This window comes from Gossypium arboreum, chromosome 10 (assembly GCF_025698485.1).
Source record: "Gossypium arboreum isolate Shixiya-1 chromosome 10, ASM2569848v2, whole genome shotgun sequence".
In the NCBI taxonomy this organism is placed as follows: Eukaryota; Viridiplantae; Streptophyta; class Magnoliopsida; order Malvales; family Malvaceae; genus Gossypium; species Gossypium arboreum.
Window position 1 is genome coordinate 39876393 of NC_069079.1, and position 18832 is coordinate 39895224.

The window sequence follows — 18832 nt, forward strand, 5'->3', positions numbered from 1 at the left end:
CTTCTTGAAGCAGAAAAGCGATATGTTTTCTACATTTAAGTCTTGGAAAATTATGATTGAAAAATAGACGGAAAAACAGATAAAATACCTCCGTACAGATAATGGCTTAGAATTCTGTTCTGATGAGTTTAATAGATTGTGCAAGTCAGAAGGGATTATGAGACACTTGACAGTTCGTCATACTCCACAGCAAAACGGTGTTGCAGAATGAATGAACAGAATGATCATGGAGAAGGTTCGATGTATGTTGTCAAATGCCAACTTATCGAAGTCATTTTTGGCAGAAGCAGCCTCTACTGCATGTTTTTTGATCAACCGATCTCCATCCGTTGCTATTGAGAAAAAGACTCCACAAGAGGTATGGTCTGGTAATCCTGCTAATTATTCTAATTTAAATATTTTTGGATGTCCTACGTATGCTCATGTTGATAATGGAAAATTGGAACTGAGATCCATTAAATGCGTTTTTCTTGGTTATAAAGCTGGTGTAAAAGGGTATAAGTTATGGTATCCTGAAAATAGAAAAGTTGTGATTAGCAAAGATGTTGTTTTTGGTGAAACTGCTATGCTATCTCACTTATCTCTTAAAGACTCTTCTAATAAAGAAAATCAAAAGTAGGTGAAGCATCAAATTAAACCTCAAGCTAGTACAAAAGTTTAGAATAGAGTTGCTTCTTCACCACAATACTCTATCGCCAAAAACAGAATTAGAAGAGAAATTAAACCTCCAAAGAAGTATGCAGAGGCTGATCTAGTTGCTTATGCTTTAAATGTGGCTGGAGATATAGATGCGAATCAAGAGCCATCTAATTATTCTAAGGCGGTTAGCTGTGAAGACTCAGAAAAGTGGATGTTTACTATGCAAGAAGAGATGGAATCACTCCACAAAAACAGAACATGGGACCTTGTGAAACTTTCTAAAGGTAAAAAGGTTATTCGTTGTAAATGAGTGTTTAAAAAGAAAGAAGGGACTCTAGGAGTTGAAGAACCCAGATATAAAGCAAGGCTTGTTGCAAAGGGTTACAGTCAAATTCCAGGAGTGGACTTCACAGATGTGTTCTCTCCAGTCGTTAAGCATAGTTCGATTCGAGCTTTGCTTGGTATTATGGTCATGCATGATTTGGAGCTTGAGCAGTTAGATGTAAAAACTGCATTTCTATATGGAGAACTTGAGGAGGATATTTACATGCAACAACCAGAGGGTTTTATATTCTCAGAAAAAGAGAACTATGTTTGCTTGCTGAGAAAGTCCCTTTACGGTTTGAAACAGTCACCAAGACAGTGGTACAAGAGGTTTGATTCCTTTATGACTTCTCATGATTTCAAAAGAAGTAGTTTAGACAGTTGTGTTTACTTTAAGAAAAACAGTGATGGTTCTTTTGTGTATCTAATTCTTTATGTTGATGACAAGTTGATAGAGCAAAAGATAAAGGAGAGATAAGAAAGGTCAAAGCCCAACTAAGTGAAGAATTTGAGATGAAAGATTTAGGACCAGCAAAGAAGATACTTGGTATGGAGATTCTCAGAGATAGAAAAGTAAGTAAATTGTACCTAAGTCAGAAGGGGTACATTGAGAAAGTTCTTTGCAGGTTCAATATGCAGAGTGCTAAGCCTGTTAGTACTTTAGCAGCCCATTTCAGACTTTCATCGGTTTTGTCTCCACAATCAGATGATGAGATTGAGTAAATGTCACATGTTCCATACTCTAGTGCAGTGGGATCTCTCATGTATGCTATGGTTTGTTCACGTCTAGATTTATCATATGCAGTCAGTGCAGTTAGCAGATACATGGCAAATACCAGTAAAGAACATTGGAAAGTAGTTCAGTGGATTTTAAGATATTGACGAGGCACTACTGATGTTTGCTTACAGTTTGGAAGAACTAAAGATGGAATCATAGGGTATGTTGATGTTGATTTTGCTGGAGACCTTGATGGAAGAAGATCTTTCACAATTTACGTCTTTACAATCGGAGGTTGTGCAATTAGTTGGAAAGCCACTTTGCAAACTACAGTCACTTTGTCTACCACTGAAGCTGAGTACATGGCGATTACTGAGGCTTGTAAAGAAGCTATTTGGTTGAAGGGACTATTTAGTGAACTCAATGAAGACCTTCAAATCAGTACAGTATTTTGTGACAGTCAGAGTGTCATTTTCCTTACAAAAGATCAAATGTTTTATGAGAGAACAAAACATATTGATGTTTGGTATCATTTTGTTCGTGATATTATTGCTCGTGGTGATATTGTTGTGAGCAAAATTAGTACACATGAAAATCCTGCAGATATGATGACTAAGTCACTTCCTATAACCAAGTTTGAGCATTGCTTAGACTTGGTTGGTGTTCATTGTTGAAGTTAAACCCTTAAGGGGTTTTATGGAAGAGGTGGAGAACTTGTTCATTAAAAGTTCGCGATGAAGAACTTGGTCATTGAGAATTTGTGTCAAGGTGGAGATTGTTAGAATTAAGTGACCCGAATTCTTATTTAAATAAAATACAATGGAAAATAAAATAAAAGTAAAATCCATATAGAATTAGACTTCTTTTATTTTATTTTAGAATAAGGTTTTTTAAACCTTATTAAACTCCATCTATTTTATATTGATTAGGATAAGGTGTTTCAATCCTACTAGAATATGGCTTTATAAGCCTATAAATAGACATAGTCTATTCCTCTTGTATTGATTCAAATTTTTCGACATAGTGAATTTTCTTCTCTTCTGCCCGTGGTTTTTTTCCCGAAAGGGTTTCCACGTAAAATTTGTGTGTTCTTTATTTTATTTTTTATTTTTATTTTTTTTCACACCACCAAATTTGGATTTAAGGAGCTGGTTACTATCACAAAAGCGTATCAAATAAACTGCATTGTGCATATTATACAGCCAACCCCTATATGCCATATTAAAATCATTCCTAAATTGACAATCAATACATTGGGTACTCAGTCAAATTTGCCATCTAAATCTAATGATCGTATAAGAATTACATGAGGCTGCAAAATTGAAGATGTCTTACCTCACAATCTGAACCAGAAAGAGTAGAGGAATCTGTTCATCTAATAGGTGCAGTTAAAGCTTAGCTTAAATAGCTTTCGAAACCTTCGAAATTCAGACTTTTTTTAGGCATATTCTTCGAAATTGGTTAGCCATAATCCTTATCCTAATCCTAACATTAGTTTCGGAGTATCCCTAAGAAAACAAAGAATACCTAAGGCATTTTACAGCTCTTATTCACATTATCCCTAAGAAAACAAAGCCCAGAATACTCAACTATTACTAATTCATTCCTCCTTTCTAAGGAAACAGTCAAACTCAAATAAATAGAGATGATTATGAAGAGTGATTGAATTGATGAAATCTGCTTGGAGTTGAAGATAACCCGAAACTATCAGAATAAACTAACACATTTACACAGACAAAAAGACAAAATTAAGAATCTGAGAAACAAAGAAATCAAAAATACAATCTTTAAACTATCATCTATATTATTCTTTGTAATGCTTTTCAAATGGAATGCTTTTTATCTAGTTTTTTTTTTTCAAAAATTGTATGATCTTAGATTTAATTATAATTTTTTTCAAGGCAAAAGGTTAATCAAGCTTGAGTATGGAAATTTAGTAAACAAGCCCAATCAAGTCAAGCTCAAGTAGTTCAAATTTATCTCGAGTGAGCTCGAGTTAGCAAATGATACTTGATAAAATCAAGTATCGAGCCACAAGTTCAAATCAAGCTCAAGCTTACCATTATTCATGCTCGGTTTAACTATATTACATTCCCACTTAGAACTCACAAAGTAAACGTAATAAATAGTAACGAGCATACTAAATCGACTTTCTCGCTAGATGAATGCCATCCATTTATTTAATTATCTACAAAAGTAAGGCTAAATGTATCCTATAAGAAAAACCTACAAAATATATACAATTTTGCTCGAATAAAAAGTATTCCTTTAGCATAGGAATAGCTAACCCATAGCATAAAAATTATGAATACAGAAGCTATTTTACTTTATACATTTTACTATTAAATTTTGAGAATGTAAAATGAAAGATCTAGAAGGATAACACTGAATTGTAGTAGTAAGGCTTTTGTGCACAATGAGTCAAAGTAAATGAAAAAAGAAAAACCAAAAATCACAAATGTAGCAAAATTGCTAAAAGTGAATCAATTTCACACAATGTTAAAACACAGTTGCAAAGAAAGGGGAGCAAAATACAACCCTAATATAATACCTGAACTAGAGACCTTGGATGCAATGCAATTTTATCGTGGTCAGTATCAACTTTGAACTACCAACAGCTATTAGTTTGAGAAGGGGATCTCAACCCATTATCTGTGAAAAAGGTTTACACCATTAATTGATTCTCAACAGAATAACCAATATCTCAGCAGGAACAAGGAATGATAGGCCAATATCACATATATACTAAAACCAAAGCAAGAGGACTGTCCCTCTGTCAGATGTGAAACCAAAAGATTTTTTTTTCCATCATAAGAAAAGCCATGATTTCTTATTTTCATTTAAAGTTGCACATTATTTCACAAAGAATTCATTACGCCAAGATAACAACAGTTTCAAAGCAATCAAAGAACTCATACAATAAGAAAGCTAAAATTAAGAAATGAATCAAAATATGATAACAGTTCAAACAAAGCACGTGAAACAATTGAACTAAACCAGAGGGTCTCATATTTTAAACCAAACAAAGACTACAACAGTGAGACAGCAAATACCACTAGCACATACACATGTAAAGCCAATTTCAGTTTAGAATTTAAAGGAAACTAAATCACACTGGTGACCCATCATCAACAGAATTAATGACAACTGGCAAACAAAGCAAACTTATCAACTCAGGAGAATAGACAGAATGTGTAGCACTTCAGTCAAGTAGACACTGACTGTCATTAATTTGAAATAATACCTGCCCTCTACTAGCAATGGGGCGAAGCTTGAAACCTTCTTCCAAGGGATCTGAAATTCTACCGCAAAAGAAGAATTAGAATCGGAGACAAGAAATCGAAACAAATGTCTTAACTTTGAAACGCAAACAAGAAATCTGGAGCAGTTATGAGGAAGGAGAAATAGAATCGGAGCTTGAAGTAAAAAAAAGAAAATGTACCTTTGAGGAGATGAAGATGAAGGGCGGATGGATGGATGCTTGATTTAGGGAAAAAGGTTGGAAGAAATCTGGAGCAGATTTTTGGAGAGAAGAAAGCATGCTATTTTGGTCCCAAAATTTGAAAATGTATTCGGCATGTGTGTTGAATATCAATTCAGAGCCCTCACCGCTGAATAGCTATTACAGGATGTGAGGGAATGTGGTTGTCATAGCTAAGCTGCTGAATCACCTAAACGGTGAACCAAACATATGACTCACTGCAGCGCGCGGAATAAGGCAAGAATGGAATAGCAATTCCATCCAACCAAACATGGCATTAGTGTTGATAGCATTTGAAAACACACTGTAACACACTTGGAAATTGAATGTAATTTCTTTCTTTCTTTTCTTTCACGCGTCAGAGCTAAAGTGCAGGCATTCTCCGATTCTTTTTTGCATTTCATTATTTTGATTAAATTGTTTCCTAAGTCCCTTTCCCTTTCCACCTTCCACTATTTTCATTTAGAATCATTTCCATACATCAAGTAGCATGATTAATTTCATGCTTGATTAAGTTCCTTTTAGCTTTAGCTCAATCATTACTTTAATAAAAAAATCATGAGATATGAACCCGCACTAAAATTTTTTTAAATTAATAATTTTGGGACCTAATTAATAATTCAAAATTATCACACTCAAGTTTTTTTTTTTTGCTTTGAAATTTTTTCAAATATAAATGGTTACAAATTTATGTGTAACATGGAGTTAGTTATACTATAATAATATTTTTATTTGACATGTTTAATTTTTTAATTTAACCGAATAATTTCACTCAATTCGATTCGATTTGACTCGATTCAAATTTTATTTCACTCGAATCAATTCAAAAAATTTTCAAATTGAGTTAGGATGATAAAATAGGACCTGTGAACTTGACTAACTTGATTTTTTTTCACTCTATTCGATTAAACACTCACCCTTAATTGTAATTTAAACTATCTATCATTATAAAATTAAATATTTATATTATTTTTACTTTTCAATAATATTATTTATGAAATGTTACAAATTTTGTTTTAATTTTAATAATTTAACATAAAATATTTTAATTAATACATACAATCAATTCATGGATTGCATAAAAAATAGTTTTACCCATCCAAACAAGATAATAAATTATTATTTACTTTATTTAACTTTCCACTATTTTACTTTGGCTTAATGACAAATTTGGCCACTAAAGTTTGCATATTTTGTCAAAATGACCCTAATTGTATTTTTGAGCCTTTTTTGGCCATTAATATCTGTTCTTTTATATATATATATATCGCTTTTTCTAACAGATTTAATGAAAAATTCAAGGTTTCAATCTTTCTTTTCTTTCAAAAGGTTTCAATCTTTCCTACGTTTGTTTATTGTGAAGTTTTTTACTGAGTTAATTTTTTAGATAGTTACATTTATTTTCTTTAAATTAAGAATTGTTTTTTAATATAATGTATTATTTATTTATTTTATTATTTTCATATGTAATTATCTTATTAGGTTATCTAAGTAATAAATTATACCTCATTAAAAATATTCCACATAATCCTGTTAACTTTTTAACGGTACTTTAATTAAATTTGTTAGAAAAAACAAATTGAGAAAAAGAACAAAGGTTGATGAAAAAAAAACTAAAAAATACAATTAGGGCTATTTTGATAAAACATGCAAACGTTTGTTGCCAAACTTATCAATAAACCTTTTACTTTCTTTTCTTTTATTTTCCTTTACTACCTTTAATGTAAACAGTAAAGTAAATAGTAAAGTTAAAGATGGGAAAACGTAAACTTCACCTTTTTCTTCAAACGAAACCCTAAATTCTTGATTCTCCATTTTCAAAAACAATACCTTCTTCTTTCTAATTTAAAATTAGCCCAAAAATTTCAAAAGAAAAATTTAGAGAATCACATAGTTGAAAAACATGTTATTCAATGAAACTTTTTGGTTCTTATAGATATTGAAAAATTTTAAGAAAATTGAAGAAATTTCCGGCTGAAAGAATTGCAAATCCATACACAACCCTAGACTTCTACTCTTTTAATTCTCTAATAAAATTTCAAGCAAAACATGGTGTACGATAGCGTTTACGTTTTTTTATTTTCTAAAATTGTTTTGTTTACATTTCCCCTTCTTGATTCATAATAATACACAAAATAATAATTTAAATTTTACATTGAACATTTAAAAGGCATAAATATCACTTTGGACATTATTTTAAATTACAAGTGTAGTACCCATAACCTGATCCGATCGTCGAATTCGAGTTACAAAAATGCTACAGTAGCATTCAATTTACATCGATTACCTCAAATAAACATAGAATACTTCATAAATGCATAATTATAAATTAAATTGTTCTGAATTATTTTTAGAACTTTTGTAAGCTCGATACTCGAATCTAATTATATATTATAATACATGAGTGTTTATGATATGAATTATTATTTGAAGGAATTGTTTAAGATATAATTGAATTGAAATTTTGAAAATGTTGCAAATTAGTCCTAGTTAAATTTTAGATGATATTGGAGCATATATAAGCCTGCATATGATATGAGAAATGGCATATTTGTTAATTATAAATTGAATTGACTATGATTGGATAATTTTTGTTTAATTTGAGTAATAATTATGTATTTATGAAGTATTCTATGTTTATTTGAGTTAATCGATGTGAATTGAATGCATTTTGTTCTTGTAGCATTTCGTAACTTAAGTCCGACGACTGAACCAAGTTATGGGTGTTATAATAAGTATGAAATGTGATGTTATAATTATACTATATAATCTTTAAATTACCAATAGTATATTAAAAAACCTTATAATAAAATATATTTTCAATTTAACAAATATTATAAATTATGTTTTGTCGTCACATATAACTATTAAAGTTTCCATTTTAAGAAATTATAATATGATTATACGCATAAAATTATTTAATATTATTAAAAACATAATACTAGTTTTTGGTAAAAAATATTATATACATTTAAAATAAATAATATTTAAATTGTACTAAATATTGTAATAGTTTAATTTCTTTTTAAATTTTCATGCTGAGCATAAAAATAAAAATATAACTAAAACATAAATGTATCCATTAGATTAATTAAAAATGCAGAGAAAATTAAACTAAAAGTAACAAATGGTGCATAATTAAAAGTACAAATTTTTTAGGAGTAACTTGTAAAATGTTGGAGGAGCCAAATATAATTTTATAAACGTTTCAAAAAATTAGGGGCCAAATACAATTTTGCCATATATTTCAAACAAATACACCATAATTTAAAAAAAAAAAAGAGTCTACAAAATTTGAAGTTGAGCCTACCTTACCCTCAATTACGGCCCCAACCGATGCTGGATGCATACCATATCCGACACTCAAACTCGTCGATTTTTAGTAATATAGGTAAGTAACAACTAAAGAATATCCAGGAACGAGTTACCAAGCATTAATCAGGTTCCAAGACTCATCTGCCAACCCCTAATTAAACATATGTTGTTACCATTTTTTCTTTTTTTGAAAAGTAATTAGTCCCATGCCTTTCCATACGGATATAAACTTCTAAGAATCCTCCAAATAAGAGAGTTATACAATTACAAATACTGCAAGCCTGCTAAGATACTGAATTAAAAATAAATAGTTTTACAATGTGAAATCAGATGGCTGCCTGTTTCACTTTCAGCATACATCTTTGTATCCATAAGCCAAACCAGAAATAAGTGTCTTTATTTTCTTTAACCACAAAACAATAATTTAACTATGCAATGTGATATTTTCTGTAAAACCAACCAAATTGAATGAACAAAACATGGGAAGACCTTGACTCTTTACCCCCTTCCAACGTACAAGATCACCTGGAACAGCAAGAAAAATTTTGGGTTTTCTTCCACCCATCAGTTTCGGTAAGGGTTACCCGGTTTACGGTTAATTCAGCTTTTTGAGTATCCGAATTCAGGACCTTCCTGCTGACATTGTTGTAAATTTCTCGTATAACTAACTCGAAAGCCTTGTTGACATTTGTTGAATCTAAAGCCGATGTTTCCATGAAAAACAACCCTTCTGCTTCAGCAAGGCTTTTGCCTTCTTCAACACTCACATCCCTGATAGTTTCCAAGTCACATTTATTGCCGACCAATATCCTTGCTACAGTCGTATCAGAATGAGCTGCAAAACAGTTTTAAAATAAGCATGACCCTTGAACATCTCCCAAGTTCAAAGCAAATATAAATAGATGTTGAGCATAAAAGCAGACCAGAAATCACAAATACAGTAAACATACAGAAGTAAATAATATGCAAGAAGAGTGCAGAAGGCAATGGAAAGCATGAAACTGTCTCAATGCTCCGGAGTTTTACGGAACAACAAAAGAATAAAGTATGGTTTTGGAGATTGAGTATTGAAGTATTATTTCTGGTGTTATCATACTCGTATAGTTGTTTTTTTAGTTCTTCTAAATACAGAAATTTGAGTAGCAGATTCCAAGAACCTACACTGGACATTGCCACTTGTGCTATTTATCAGCATTCTCTATTGAACAGTTTCAGGATAAATCCTAATTTTAACAACCTTGGCTCATTCTATAAGACATAAAGATTAAATATCACCAGAAACAAGGCAGAAAACGAGAGTGCACATTGCCAAAGAAAAGTTGAACAATCTAAATCTAACATCTTTATTTGTTCTAATGTATAATTACAACTGAGAAGGTGAAAGTACCTAGCAACATGCACACACTACGTAAGAATTTGCAACATGAAAGTTATCAAATACCCTGTTTGAACAAATGAAATCAAGCCAAGGGGGAATGAAACTAGTTAAAAAGCATCAAGAAATCAGTCCCTTGCCCTCTGTTTTCTATTTTCTACAAGGGTTTTCACCTTTCTTCCTATGTTACTTGATCTCTAAGTATGAATATCGGATATATGTTCAACAGGAGCATGGTCAATTTTGTTTAAGTTTTTCCATGTATTTGTAGGGCATCGGAGAATGATATCCCGTACTCATGTCTATATATATATATATATATATATATATATATAGATCACCTGAAACTACAATCATTACAGCATCAGATCTATGCCTTCAACACAAGATAGAATCCTGAAAAAGACACAAAAAGGAACAAAAAAAAAAACCACCAATCAAACTAAAAATTCAATTGGATCTTCTTATAAGACTCCTTTTTAGTGCTAAATCCACCAAAAGCGAATCTTGAACCGTTACGATCACAATTAACCATTAGATACAAAACACCAAACTCTCCCATTACAAAGCAAGATCATTGAACCTGCTTAAAATCCATATAAATTCACTCCATCTAGAAAAGATCAAAAACCCAGATACGAAAACGAAAACCAAAAAAAGGGCAAGTTAAAAAACCAGCAAACAAAGCGTTAACAGAACTTACTCTTGAGTTCATCGAGCCACCGGCCGACACTGTCAAAGGTGGTGCGGCGGCTAATATCATAAACAATAAGAGCACCAGCAGCGCCTCTGTAATAAGCAGAAGTGACGGCACGGAACCTTTCTTGACCAGCAGTGTCCCAAATCTGAGCTTTAACCTCTTTTCCATTGATTTCCATGGTTTGGGTCTGGAACTCGACTCCAATGGTGGCTTTGGAATGTGGGTTGAATTCGTTTCGGGCATAGCGGGAAAGGAGGTTGGATTTGCCAACGGCTGAGTCCCCGATTATTACAATCTTGAAAAGGTAGTCTTCTCCAGTGCCTTCGTCGTCCGACATGGCTTTGCCTTCAGATTTGGGTGTTGAGACAGGAGACAGGTGAATAGGATTTGGGGCGATGATGCTTTGTCTGAAAAGCTAAGCTGGCAAAACTCATACGGCTTATTTAGTGGGTTCATCATTGATTCTTATAGGATTCTTTTTATTTATTTTATTTTATTTATTATTACTTTTACCGACTAATTAACTACTTTTATGTACTTAGCTACTTAATTACTTTAGTAGTTTGTTATATTTTATATACATTCTAATTCATGTATTACTATACTAGTAGATTATGGTACATGATATAAAAATTAAAGTACTCCTCAGTTGGTAAACATCTTCAGTTTTACATTTATGATTCAATATGTTTGATACCTGACATATATTTATATTTATTGTATGTATGAGACTAGATGTAACTTTGATTAAAATTTTAAATATCATAATATTTTCATAATCTAAATATATCAAAAAATAAAAATAATACCTTTAAAATAATATTCATTAATTAAAATATTCTCTCCAAAGGAATTGAATAATGTATTAAATTATTCTAATTAATGATAAGTTTCTATAATTAGGATGTAGATATCTTTGGAATGAATTATCCTGGTCTTACGTAATTAAGATGGTAGATAAAGAAAGTATTTATGATCAAGGAACTTCCTTGCTAAAACTCCCAATTTAATTCCATTTTGAAATTAATGTTAATTGCTTTATATAAGACGAGGATATTAACATTTAAATATATAATTAATTAAGATAAAAAATTAAATAAAATTAAATGAAATCAAATCAAATTAAATAAATAAATAACTTAGCAACCTTCTTTTCTTTCATAAAAAAGAAATCTTAGTCACTCGACTTTTTAAAACTAACTATTTTCTTTGTCGGTGGCTGCACTAACTTTTGATCTAGGTACGATTTTTTTAATATTTTTCATAGTTTATTTTAATTTTAGTCTACATTATCGTGATTTTGTTTACAGATTCTTGATTTTATTTTATCTACATTTTTTATGGTTTTTATTTTGTCTAATCTGTTTTTATGAAAACATATGTGATTTTATTTTTACTTTTAATTTTTAATTATGTTATGATGTATATGTGAGATTTATCAATATAAAGGTGTCGTTAGATCTATTAAGAACCTATTCTTGAAGGGTTTTATCATGATAGATCATTATGATGGTGATAGATCCAAGATGATAAGTAAGATAGGTCATCTGAGACTTGACCTTTTGTGCATTATGAATGCGGTGGATCTCTTAGGGCTTTTGACAATTTTTTCTTAGTTAATCGGTGTTCATCGTTTTTTAAGATTATTTTACAGACACGGTATTTATGTATTAATTTATAATAATTTATTTATCATTTGTACTATATAATAATAATATTTTTCTTAAAAGATTTAAATCATCCACATAATAAATTCAAACTTTCACTTTTATATATACAAGTGTAAGACATCACATTTAAACATTTATTTCTTCTAAATATCGTCTTAATATTCACTTTAAATGTTCGCTTCTGTAAAATTTTATACAACTATTATTTAACATTACCCTATTGAAAAGCCTACAAAATATTCACCATTAATTTTTTTTTCTTTTTAAAGTTAGTTCACTGTCGATTCATTTTAAACCTGTGCTAGCGAGATACTAATTAATTATAAGTTTGATAATAAATAATATTATTTAAAAATAAAAATTAATTAATAAATTAAAGTATTTTGTTTTTCTTCTTTTATCATACATATGTATCACGAGAAGGAATTCACTTATACCGTGTAAAAAATAAAATAGTTTTACACACTTTCGTAATTATTTATATGATCCAATTGTAATATTTCATTGTCTTTCCATGTAGATCATTTATGTCAAATTTTATGTCAATTTAAAACTTCTAACTATTTTTTATGTAAATAATTTTCAACCGTTGAATATATAGACTATTTTAAATCGATATGATAGAAATATCAAATCGGTTTGAAAATTTACATGCATGACAAATATAATTAAATTGATAAATTTTATACTTGGATTGTCAAAATAATAATCATATAAATAATTACAAAATGTATAAAATTATTTTAAATTTTACACTGTGTATTAAATCCTGCACATATAATATATATATATTTTTGTTTTAAAATTATCCATTCATTTTTAATAAAATAAATCATTAAAATTTTTAATAAAAATAATTCACAATAATTTGTCCTTTCAGAAACCCCTAAAATTTAAAATACTGCTATAAATATATCATTAAATTATACAAAAATTAATTTTTTCAATACTACTAAAAGTTGACAAAAAAGAAAATATAGCACGTATAAAGAAAATTTTAAAATAAATATTAATTAATTAATTAAAATAAATAGTGTTTAAAAATAGGATTAATATTTGGCGCATTGGCAGTGTACTATTTTTATACTATAAGCAACTTTAAAAATGTTCAGGTGTCTCTTTTTAAAATATTTATTTTTAATATTTTACTATACTTTATAGAATATTTGTCAACCCCGACCTTGAGTCTAAAAACTTCATTGATAATGTAACAAATAATTTCCTTAAAAAATCAAAATGAAATATTAAATTTTATAGGATTTCATACTTTCTATATATATGAGACTGTTTAAAATTTTTATTAGATTTTTTTAAATTTATACAAAATTTTGAAAAAATAAACAAATACTGCTAAAACTTTTAAAATAAAATAAAATATTATTTAATTATTCATTTATTTTTAAAATATTTATATGTATTTTATTTTTTATAAATGATATTAAAATTTTGAAAACAACATCAAATACTATTTATAAATATTAATAAAAATAAAAAATTATATGAATTTTAAAATTATCTAAAACATTCAAAAATAAATACTTTAAAAACATTTAAAATTATTCTAAAAATATTTAAACCCTAAAACGATCAATAAAAATAAAAATATATTTAAAATTTATATGAAGTTTAAATGTTTTAACATATGTTTTAAAAGTTATGATAATGATACAAACTTAAAAAAAAAAAAAGTAGATAAATTTTTATATTTTTCCTAACATATTATTATTTACAGCTTGCTACATTAAAGCATTGAAGATTTATTTGAGTAATTAACCTTTTTATAAAAAGAAGTATACTTATAGCAGTGCAGAATTATTGAATGATATTATATCACTTATTCTAAGTATTTATTTATGGAATAAAATAATTGTATCCTTTCATATTATATTCAAAATTCTATTTTACATCTTTCCTAATAATATGACTTATTAATTTTAATATTTTCATACAATAATATGCTTTAAATTATTTTTACATCATTCATAAAAACTATAACAAACTTATAAAATGATTTAGTGATATTTAATTATTAAGGGTAAAAATTTTATATCATATATATCATGCTCTAAATCATTAATTCTATATCTACATATTATATCAGTTTCATCTTTCAAAATTTCTTCCTCTTAAATCATAAATTATATTTATAACATTATAAAATATTATATTTCAAAAGTTTATATACGCAATCATTATAATGTCTCAGGATCCCAATTAACGTGGATATATATAGCCTATTTTTTACCATCTGAATTATTCCTATTTTAAATAAGTTTCGACAAAAATCTTTTTATGCATATTATAAACATTACATGTACATTGTGTTTATATTTCATATTTTTATTTTAGAGTATTATAAATTTATATATAATAATTTTTATAAGTTAAATTATTTGTTTGACATATTTTTGTATGTTTGCCATATACATGTTATTTTACATGTAATGCCATATTTTATCCTCATGACTCAATTTAAAGAATAATATATATGTTCATACCGTTCTCATGTTGTGTCTTAATGCATATCATATTTTATATAAATTTATAATATCGGTTCAATTTAAAGAAAAAAAATCTATGTCTGTGTTCATTTAAATTGGCAAATTATATAGATTTTTATAAATTAATAATTCATTTTCTATAGATAATATTTTTATATTAGGTTTATGTTATTTTTCATGACGTATTTATTTAAAAATTATTTATTGTATTAAGTGCTTGTAATCATTCTAGATATGTTGTGCTTAAGTTATAATAAAGTCAATTGTCAACGTGTCATAATGTGCTATTGATGCTGAGGCTGAGACTGAGGCTGAAGCTTTTGTTATGTTAATGGAGCTTGTCATTTATCATCTACGATAAATATTTAATATTTTCTTTATGAAAAAACAAAAAGAAAAAAATTTATATTTACATTTTTATACATTAATTAAATATAATATTTAAAATTTTAATATGATTTTTGAAGCATAGCAAGGGACGTGTTCTAGTATTAATGAAACTTTTAACCAAATAATGAATGTTTGGAACCAACTTCAACTTTTGAAAGTTTTCTTATAGTGTTTTTTTTTAATCTAAAAAGCTATTATATATATTTGTGTTCATGCTACTAGAAATGAAAAGTATGCTTTATTTGAAATTTAATTATATAAAACTTATTAATTAAAATTTTAAATTTAATAACATACTTAGCAAACGAAACTATGGCTAAAATAATGCTTGAAACTATGGCCACAATTTCAATCACGAAATCAAAAGTGAAAAAACATAAAGATAACCATCGAGATTGTTTACCTAGTTTGACCTTAGTCTACGTCTGCAAAGCCTTGCCCAGAGCAATGGTCCATTACCTTTCTCATAGTCCAACCAATGATTTAAGTCTTAACATCAATTTAACTCTCACCAATTTAGTAACCTCATTGTTGTACTAAGGCTAGGTCACTCTCTCACCAAGGTTCCCCCTTGAAAGTTTAATTTTGCTATACAAAAGGTTCTTTAGATTGCTTACAAAAATAATGCACACATAGAACGTTCCTTACTTGAACAAATTTGTGCTCTCTCAATCTCTCGATCTTTTCTTAACCTAAATAAAACATAAGTTTATATACTACTTAGTTTTTTCTTACATAAGAGTCATAGTCTAATCACTTTTCTATTAAGTAAAGTTAAAAATCAACATAGAATAATCTTGACATGATTTCATAAGAGTCTTGGTGTAATTCAATGTCTTCAAATATAGAAAGTGACTTTACTTGATTTGCAAGTTATCAATCTTCAAATCTTCAATTTCAACTCAATTAATCTTCATGTTTTGGGCTCTAACTCGTTCAAATATCTCCAGAACAAATAGTTCAATTCTTTTGTTCTAAAATTTTCCAACTCTGAAAATAGGCAAGTACAACAATGAAACAGTGACTGAAGTTGTGGCCACTATTCAACCACAGAAACAACCACAAAATTTTTCCTTCCCAAATGTGTCAAAATTCTCCCCTTTTGACATTTTTTGAACACAACATATACAGGGAAAAATAAACTCTTCACTTTGGAATAAAATTCTTTAGATAGGTATACTTATGATTTATATGGAACTTTTGAATGTTAAAATGACATAATTCAAGTCATAAAAAGTGTTTAGATATGATATAAGGTGTTTGAAAATGGTTTTGACTTAGTTTTAGGTGTTTTGGATAATTTGTCTCAGTGTCGCGACATCCAACCTTTAGTGTCGCAACATCCAAGTCAGTGTCGCGACATTCGAAGCTAGTGTCATGACATGTGAGTTTAAGCCTATTGTTTTTAGTGTCGTAACATTAACCTTGTTTACCCTGTTTTGTTCCGATTAAACCCAGAATGACCCTGTTTGTAACCAAACTTTAAAGTAAGCCAAAAAATAACTTAAATAGATATAAAAGAGCTTATTTATGTTAAAATTGTAACACCCCAAAACTCAACCTAGAAGTTTAGACCATATTCCGAAGGTTACATTGGCCACCAAAAGTGGCGGAAACAAAAACTTTAATTCACACCAAGAAAACCCTTTTTGTTCGTTATGATTGAAACAACCTTAAACTGGCATCGAAACATTCAGAAATAAAACCACATTTTCTAAAGTTCAGTTTAGATAACATTTTACGAAAGTCTCGCATAAAAATTTTGTACCATAGTTTATATAATCGTTTCACAACCGACTTAAAACCGAACGTATAAAACTTATGTAATTTTACTTAAATCGAAACAAATCATATTTTTCTGAGACCTTCAATACGCCGAGTCCAGCTTCCAAAACACAGACAATACCTGAAAGGAAGAAACATTAAGGGAAGGTACACGAGCTCAGTATGAGTTAGAAACCAAAAGTAATTAGCCAACAGAGTAACTGTGAAAAATAAAATAGAATAAAATAAATAAAAATAAAGAACACATAAATTTTTCGTGGAAACCCTTTCGGGAAAAAAACCACGAGTAGAGGAGAAGAAAATTCACTATGTCGAAAATTTTTTTACTCAAATACAAGAGGAATAGACTATGTCTATTTATAGGCTTGCAAAGCCATATTCTAGTAGGATTGAAACACCTTATCCTAATCAATATAAAATAGATGGAGTTTAATAAGGTTTAAAACCTTATTCTAAAATAAAATAAAAGAAGTCTAGTTCTATATGGATTTTACTTTTATTTTATTTTCCATCGTATTTTATTTAAATAAGAATTTGGGTCACTTAATTCTAACAATCTCCACCTTGACACAAATTCTCAATGAACAAGTTCTTCATCGCGAACTTTCAATAAACAAGTTCTTCACCTCTTCCAAAAACCCCTTAAGGGTTTAACTTCAACAATGAACACCAACCAAGTCTAAGCAATGCTCAAACTTGGTTATAGGAAGTGACTTAGTCATCATATCTGCAGGATTTTCATGAGTGCTAATTTTGCTCACAACAATATCACCACGAGCAATAATATCACGAACAAAATGATACCGAATATCAATGTGTTTTGTTCTCTCATGAAACATTTGATCTTTTGTAAGAAAGATGGCACTGACCGTCACAAAATATCGTGGCTGATTTGAAGGTCTTCATTGAGTTCACTAAATAGTCCCTTCAACCAAATAGCTTCTTTACAAGCCTCAAGAATCGCCATGTACTCACCTTCAGTGGTAGACAAAGCGATCGTAGTTTGCAAAGTGGCTTTCCAACTAATTGCACAACCTCCGATTGTAAAGACGTAACTCGTGAGAGATCTTCTTCTATCAAGGTCTCCAGCAAAATCAGCATCAACATACCCTATAACTCCATCTTTAGTTCTTCCAAACTGTAAGCAAACATTAGTAGTGCCTCGTAAGTATCTTAAAATCCATCGAATCGCTTTCCAGTGTTCTTTACAAGGATTCGCCATGTATCCGCTAACCAGACCGATGCATATGATAAATCGGACGTGAACAAACCATAGCATACATGAGAGATCCTCTCGCACTAGAGTATGGAACATGTGACATGTACTCAATCTCATTATCGATTGAGGAGATAAGGCCGATGAAAGTCTGAAATGGGTGCTAAAGGAGTACTAACAGCTTAGCACTCTGCATATTGAACACCGCAAAGAACTTTCTCAATGTACCCCTTCCGACTTAGGTACAATTTACTTGCTTTTCTATCTCCGAGAATCTCCATACCAAGTATCTTCTTTGCTGGTCCTAAATCTTTCATCTCAAATTCTTCACTTAGTTGGGCTTTAACCTTTCTTATCTCTCTTTATCTTTTGTCGCTATCAACATGTCATCAACATAAAGAAGTAGATACACAAAAGAACCATCACCGCTTTTTCTTAAAGTAGACACAACTGTCAAAACTACTTCTTTTGAAATCATGAGAAGTCATAAAGGAATCAAACCTCTTGTACCACTTGTCTTGGTGATGCTTTCAAACCGTAAAGGGACTTTTTCAAGAAGCAAACATAGTCCTCTTTTTCGAGACTATAAAACCCTCCGGTTGTTGCATGTAAATATCTTCCTCAAGTTCTCCATGCAAAATGCGCTTTTACATCTAACTGCTCAAGCTCCAAATCATGCATGGCAACAATACCAAGCAAAGCTCGAATCGAACTATGC

General features: G+C 29.5%; 1 protein-coding gene across 1 annotated transcript; it reads right to left on the reverse strand.

Moving 5' to 3' along the window:
• Positions 1-8688: 8688 nt before the first annotated feature.
• LOC108487244 (ras-related protein RABA5c) lies at positions 8689-11013 on the reverse strand. Its single transcript, XM_017791538.2, has 2 exons — positions 10556-11013; positions 8689-9312 (listed from the first exon to the last, which is right to left on the reverse strand). Exons 1-2 carry the CDS (start codon positions 10887-10889, stop codon positions 8999-9001), a joined length of 648 nt encoding a protein of 215 aa, XP_017647027.1. The 5' UTR covers positions 10890-11013; the 3' UTR covers positions 8689-8998.
• Positions 11014-18832: the final 7819 nt, after the last annotated feature.

Bases quoted from the DNA above. Each gene is read 5' to 3' on its own strand.
- LOC108487244 (XM_017791538.2), bottom strand. From the start codon at position 10,889: ATGTCGGACGACGAAGGCACTGGAGAAGACTACCTTTTCAAGATTGTA. The intron at 9,313-10,555 runs GTAAGTTCTGTT...ACTGTTTTGCAG, and splicing joins GTGGCTCGATGAACTCAAGA to CTCATTCTGATACGACTGTA.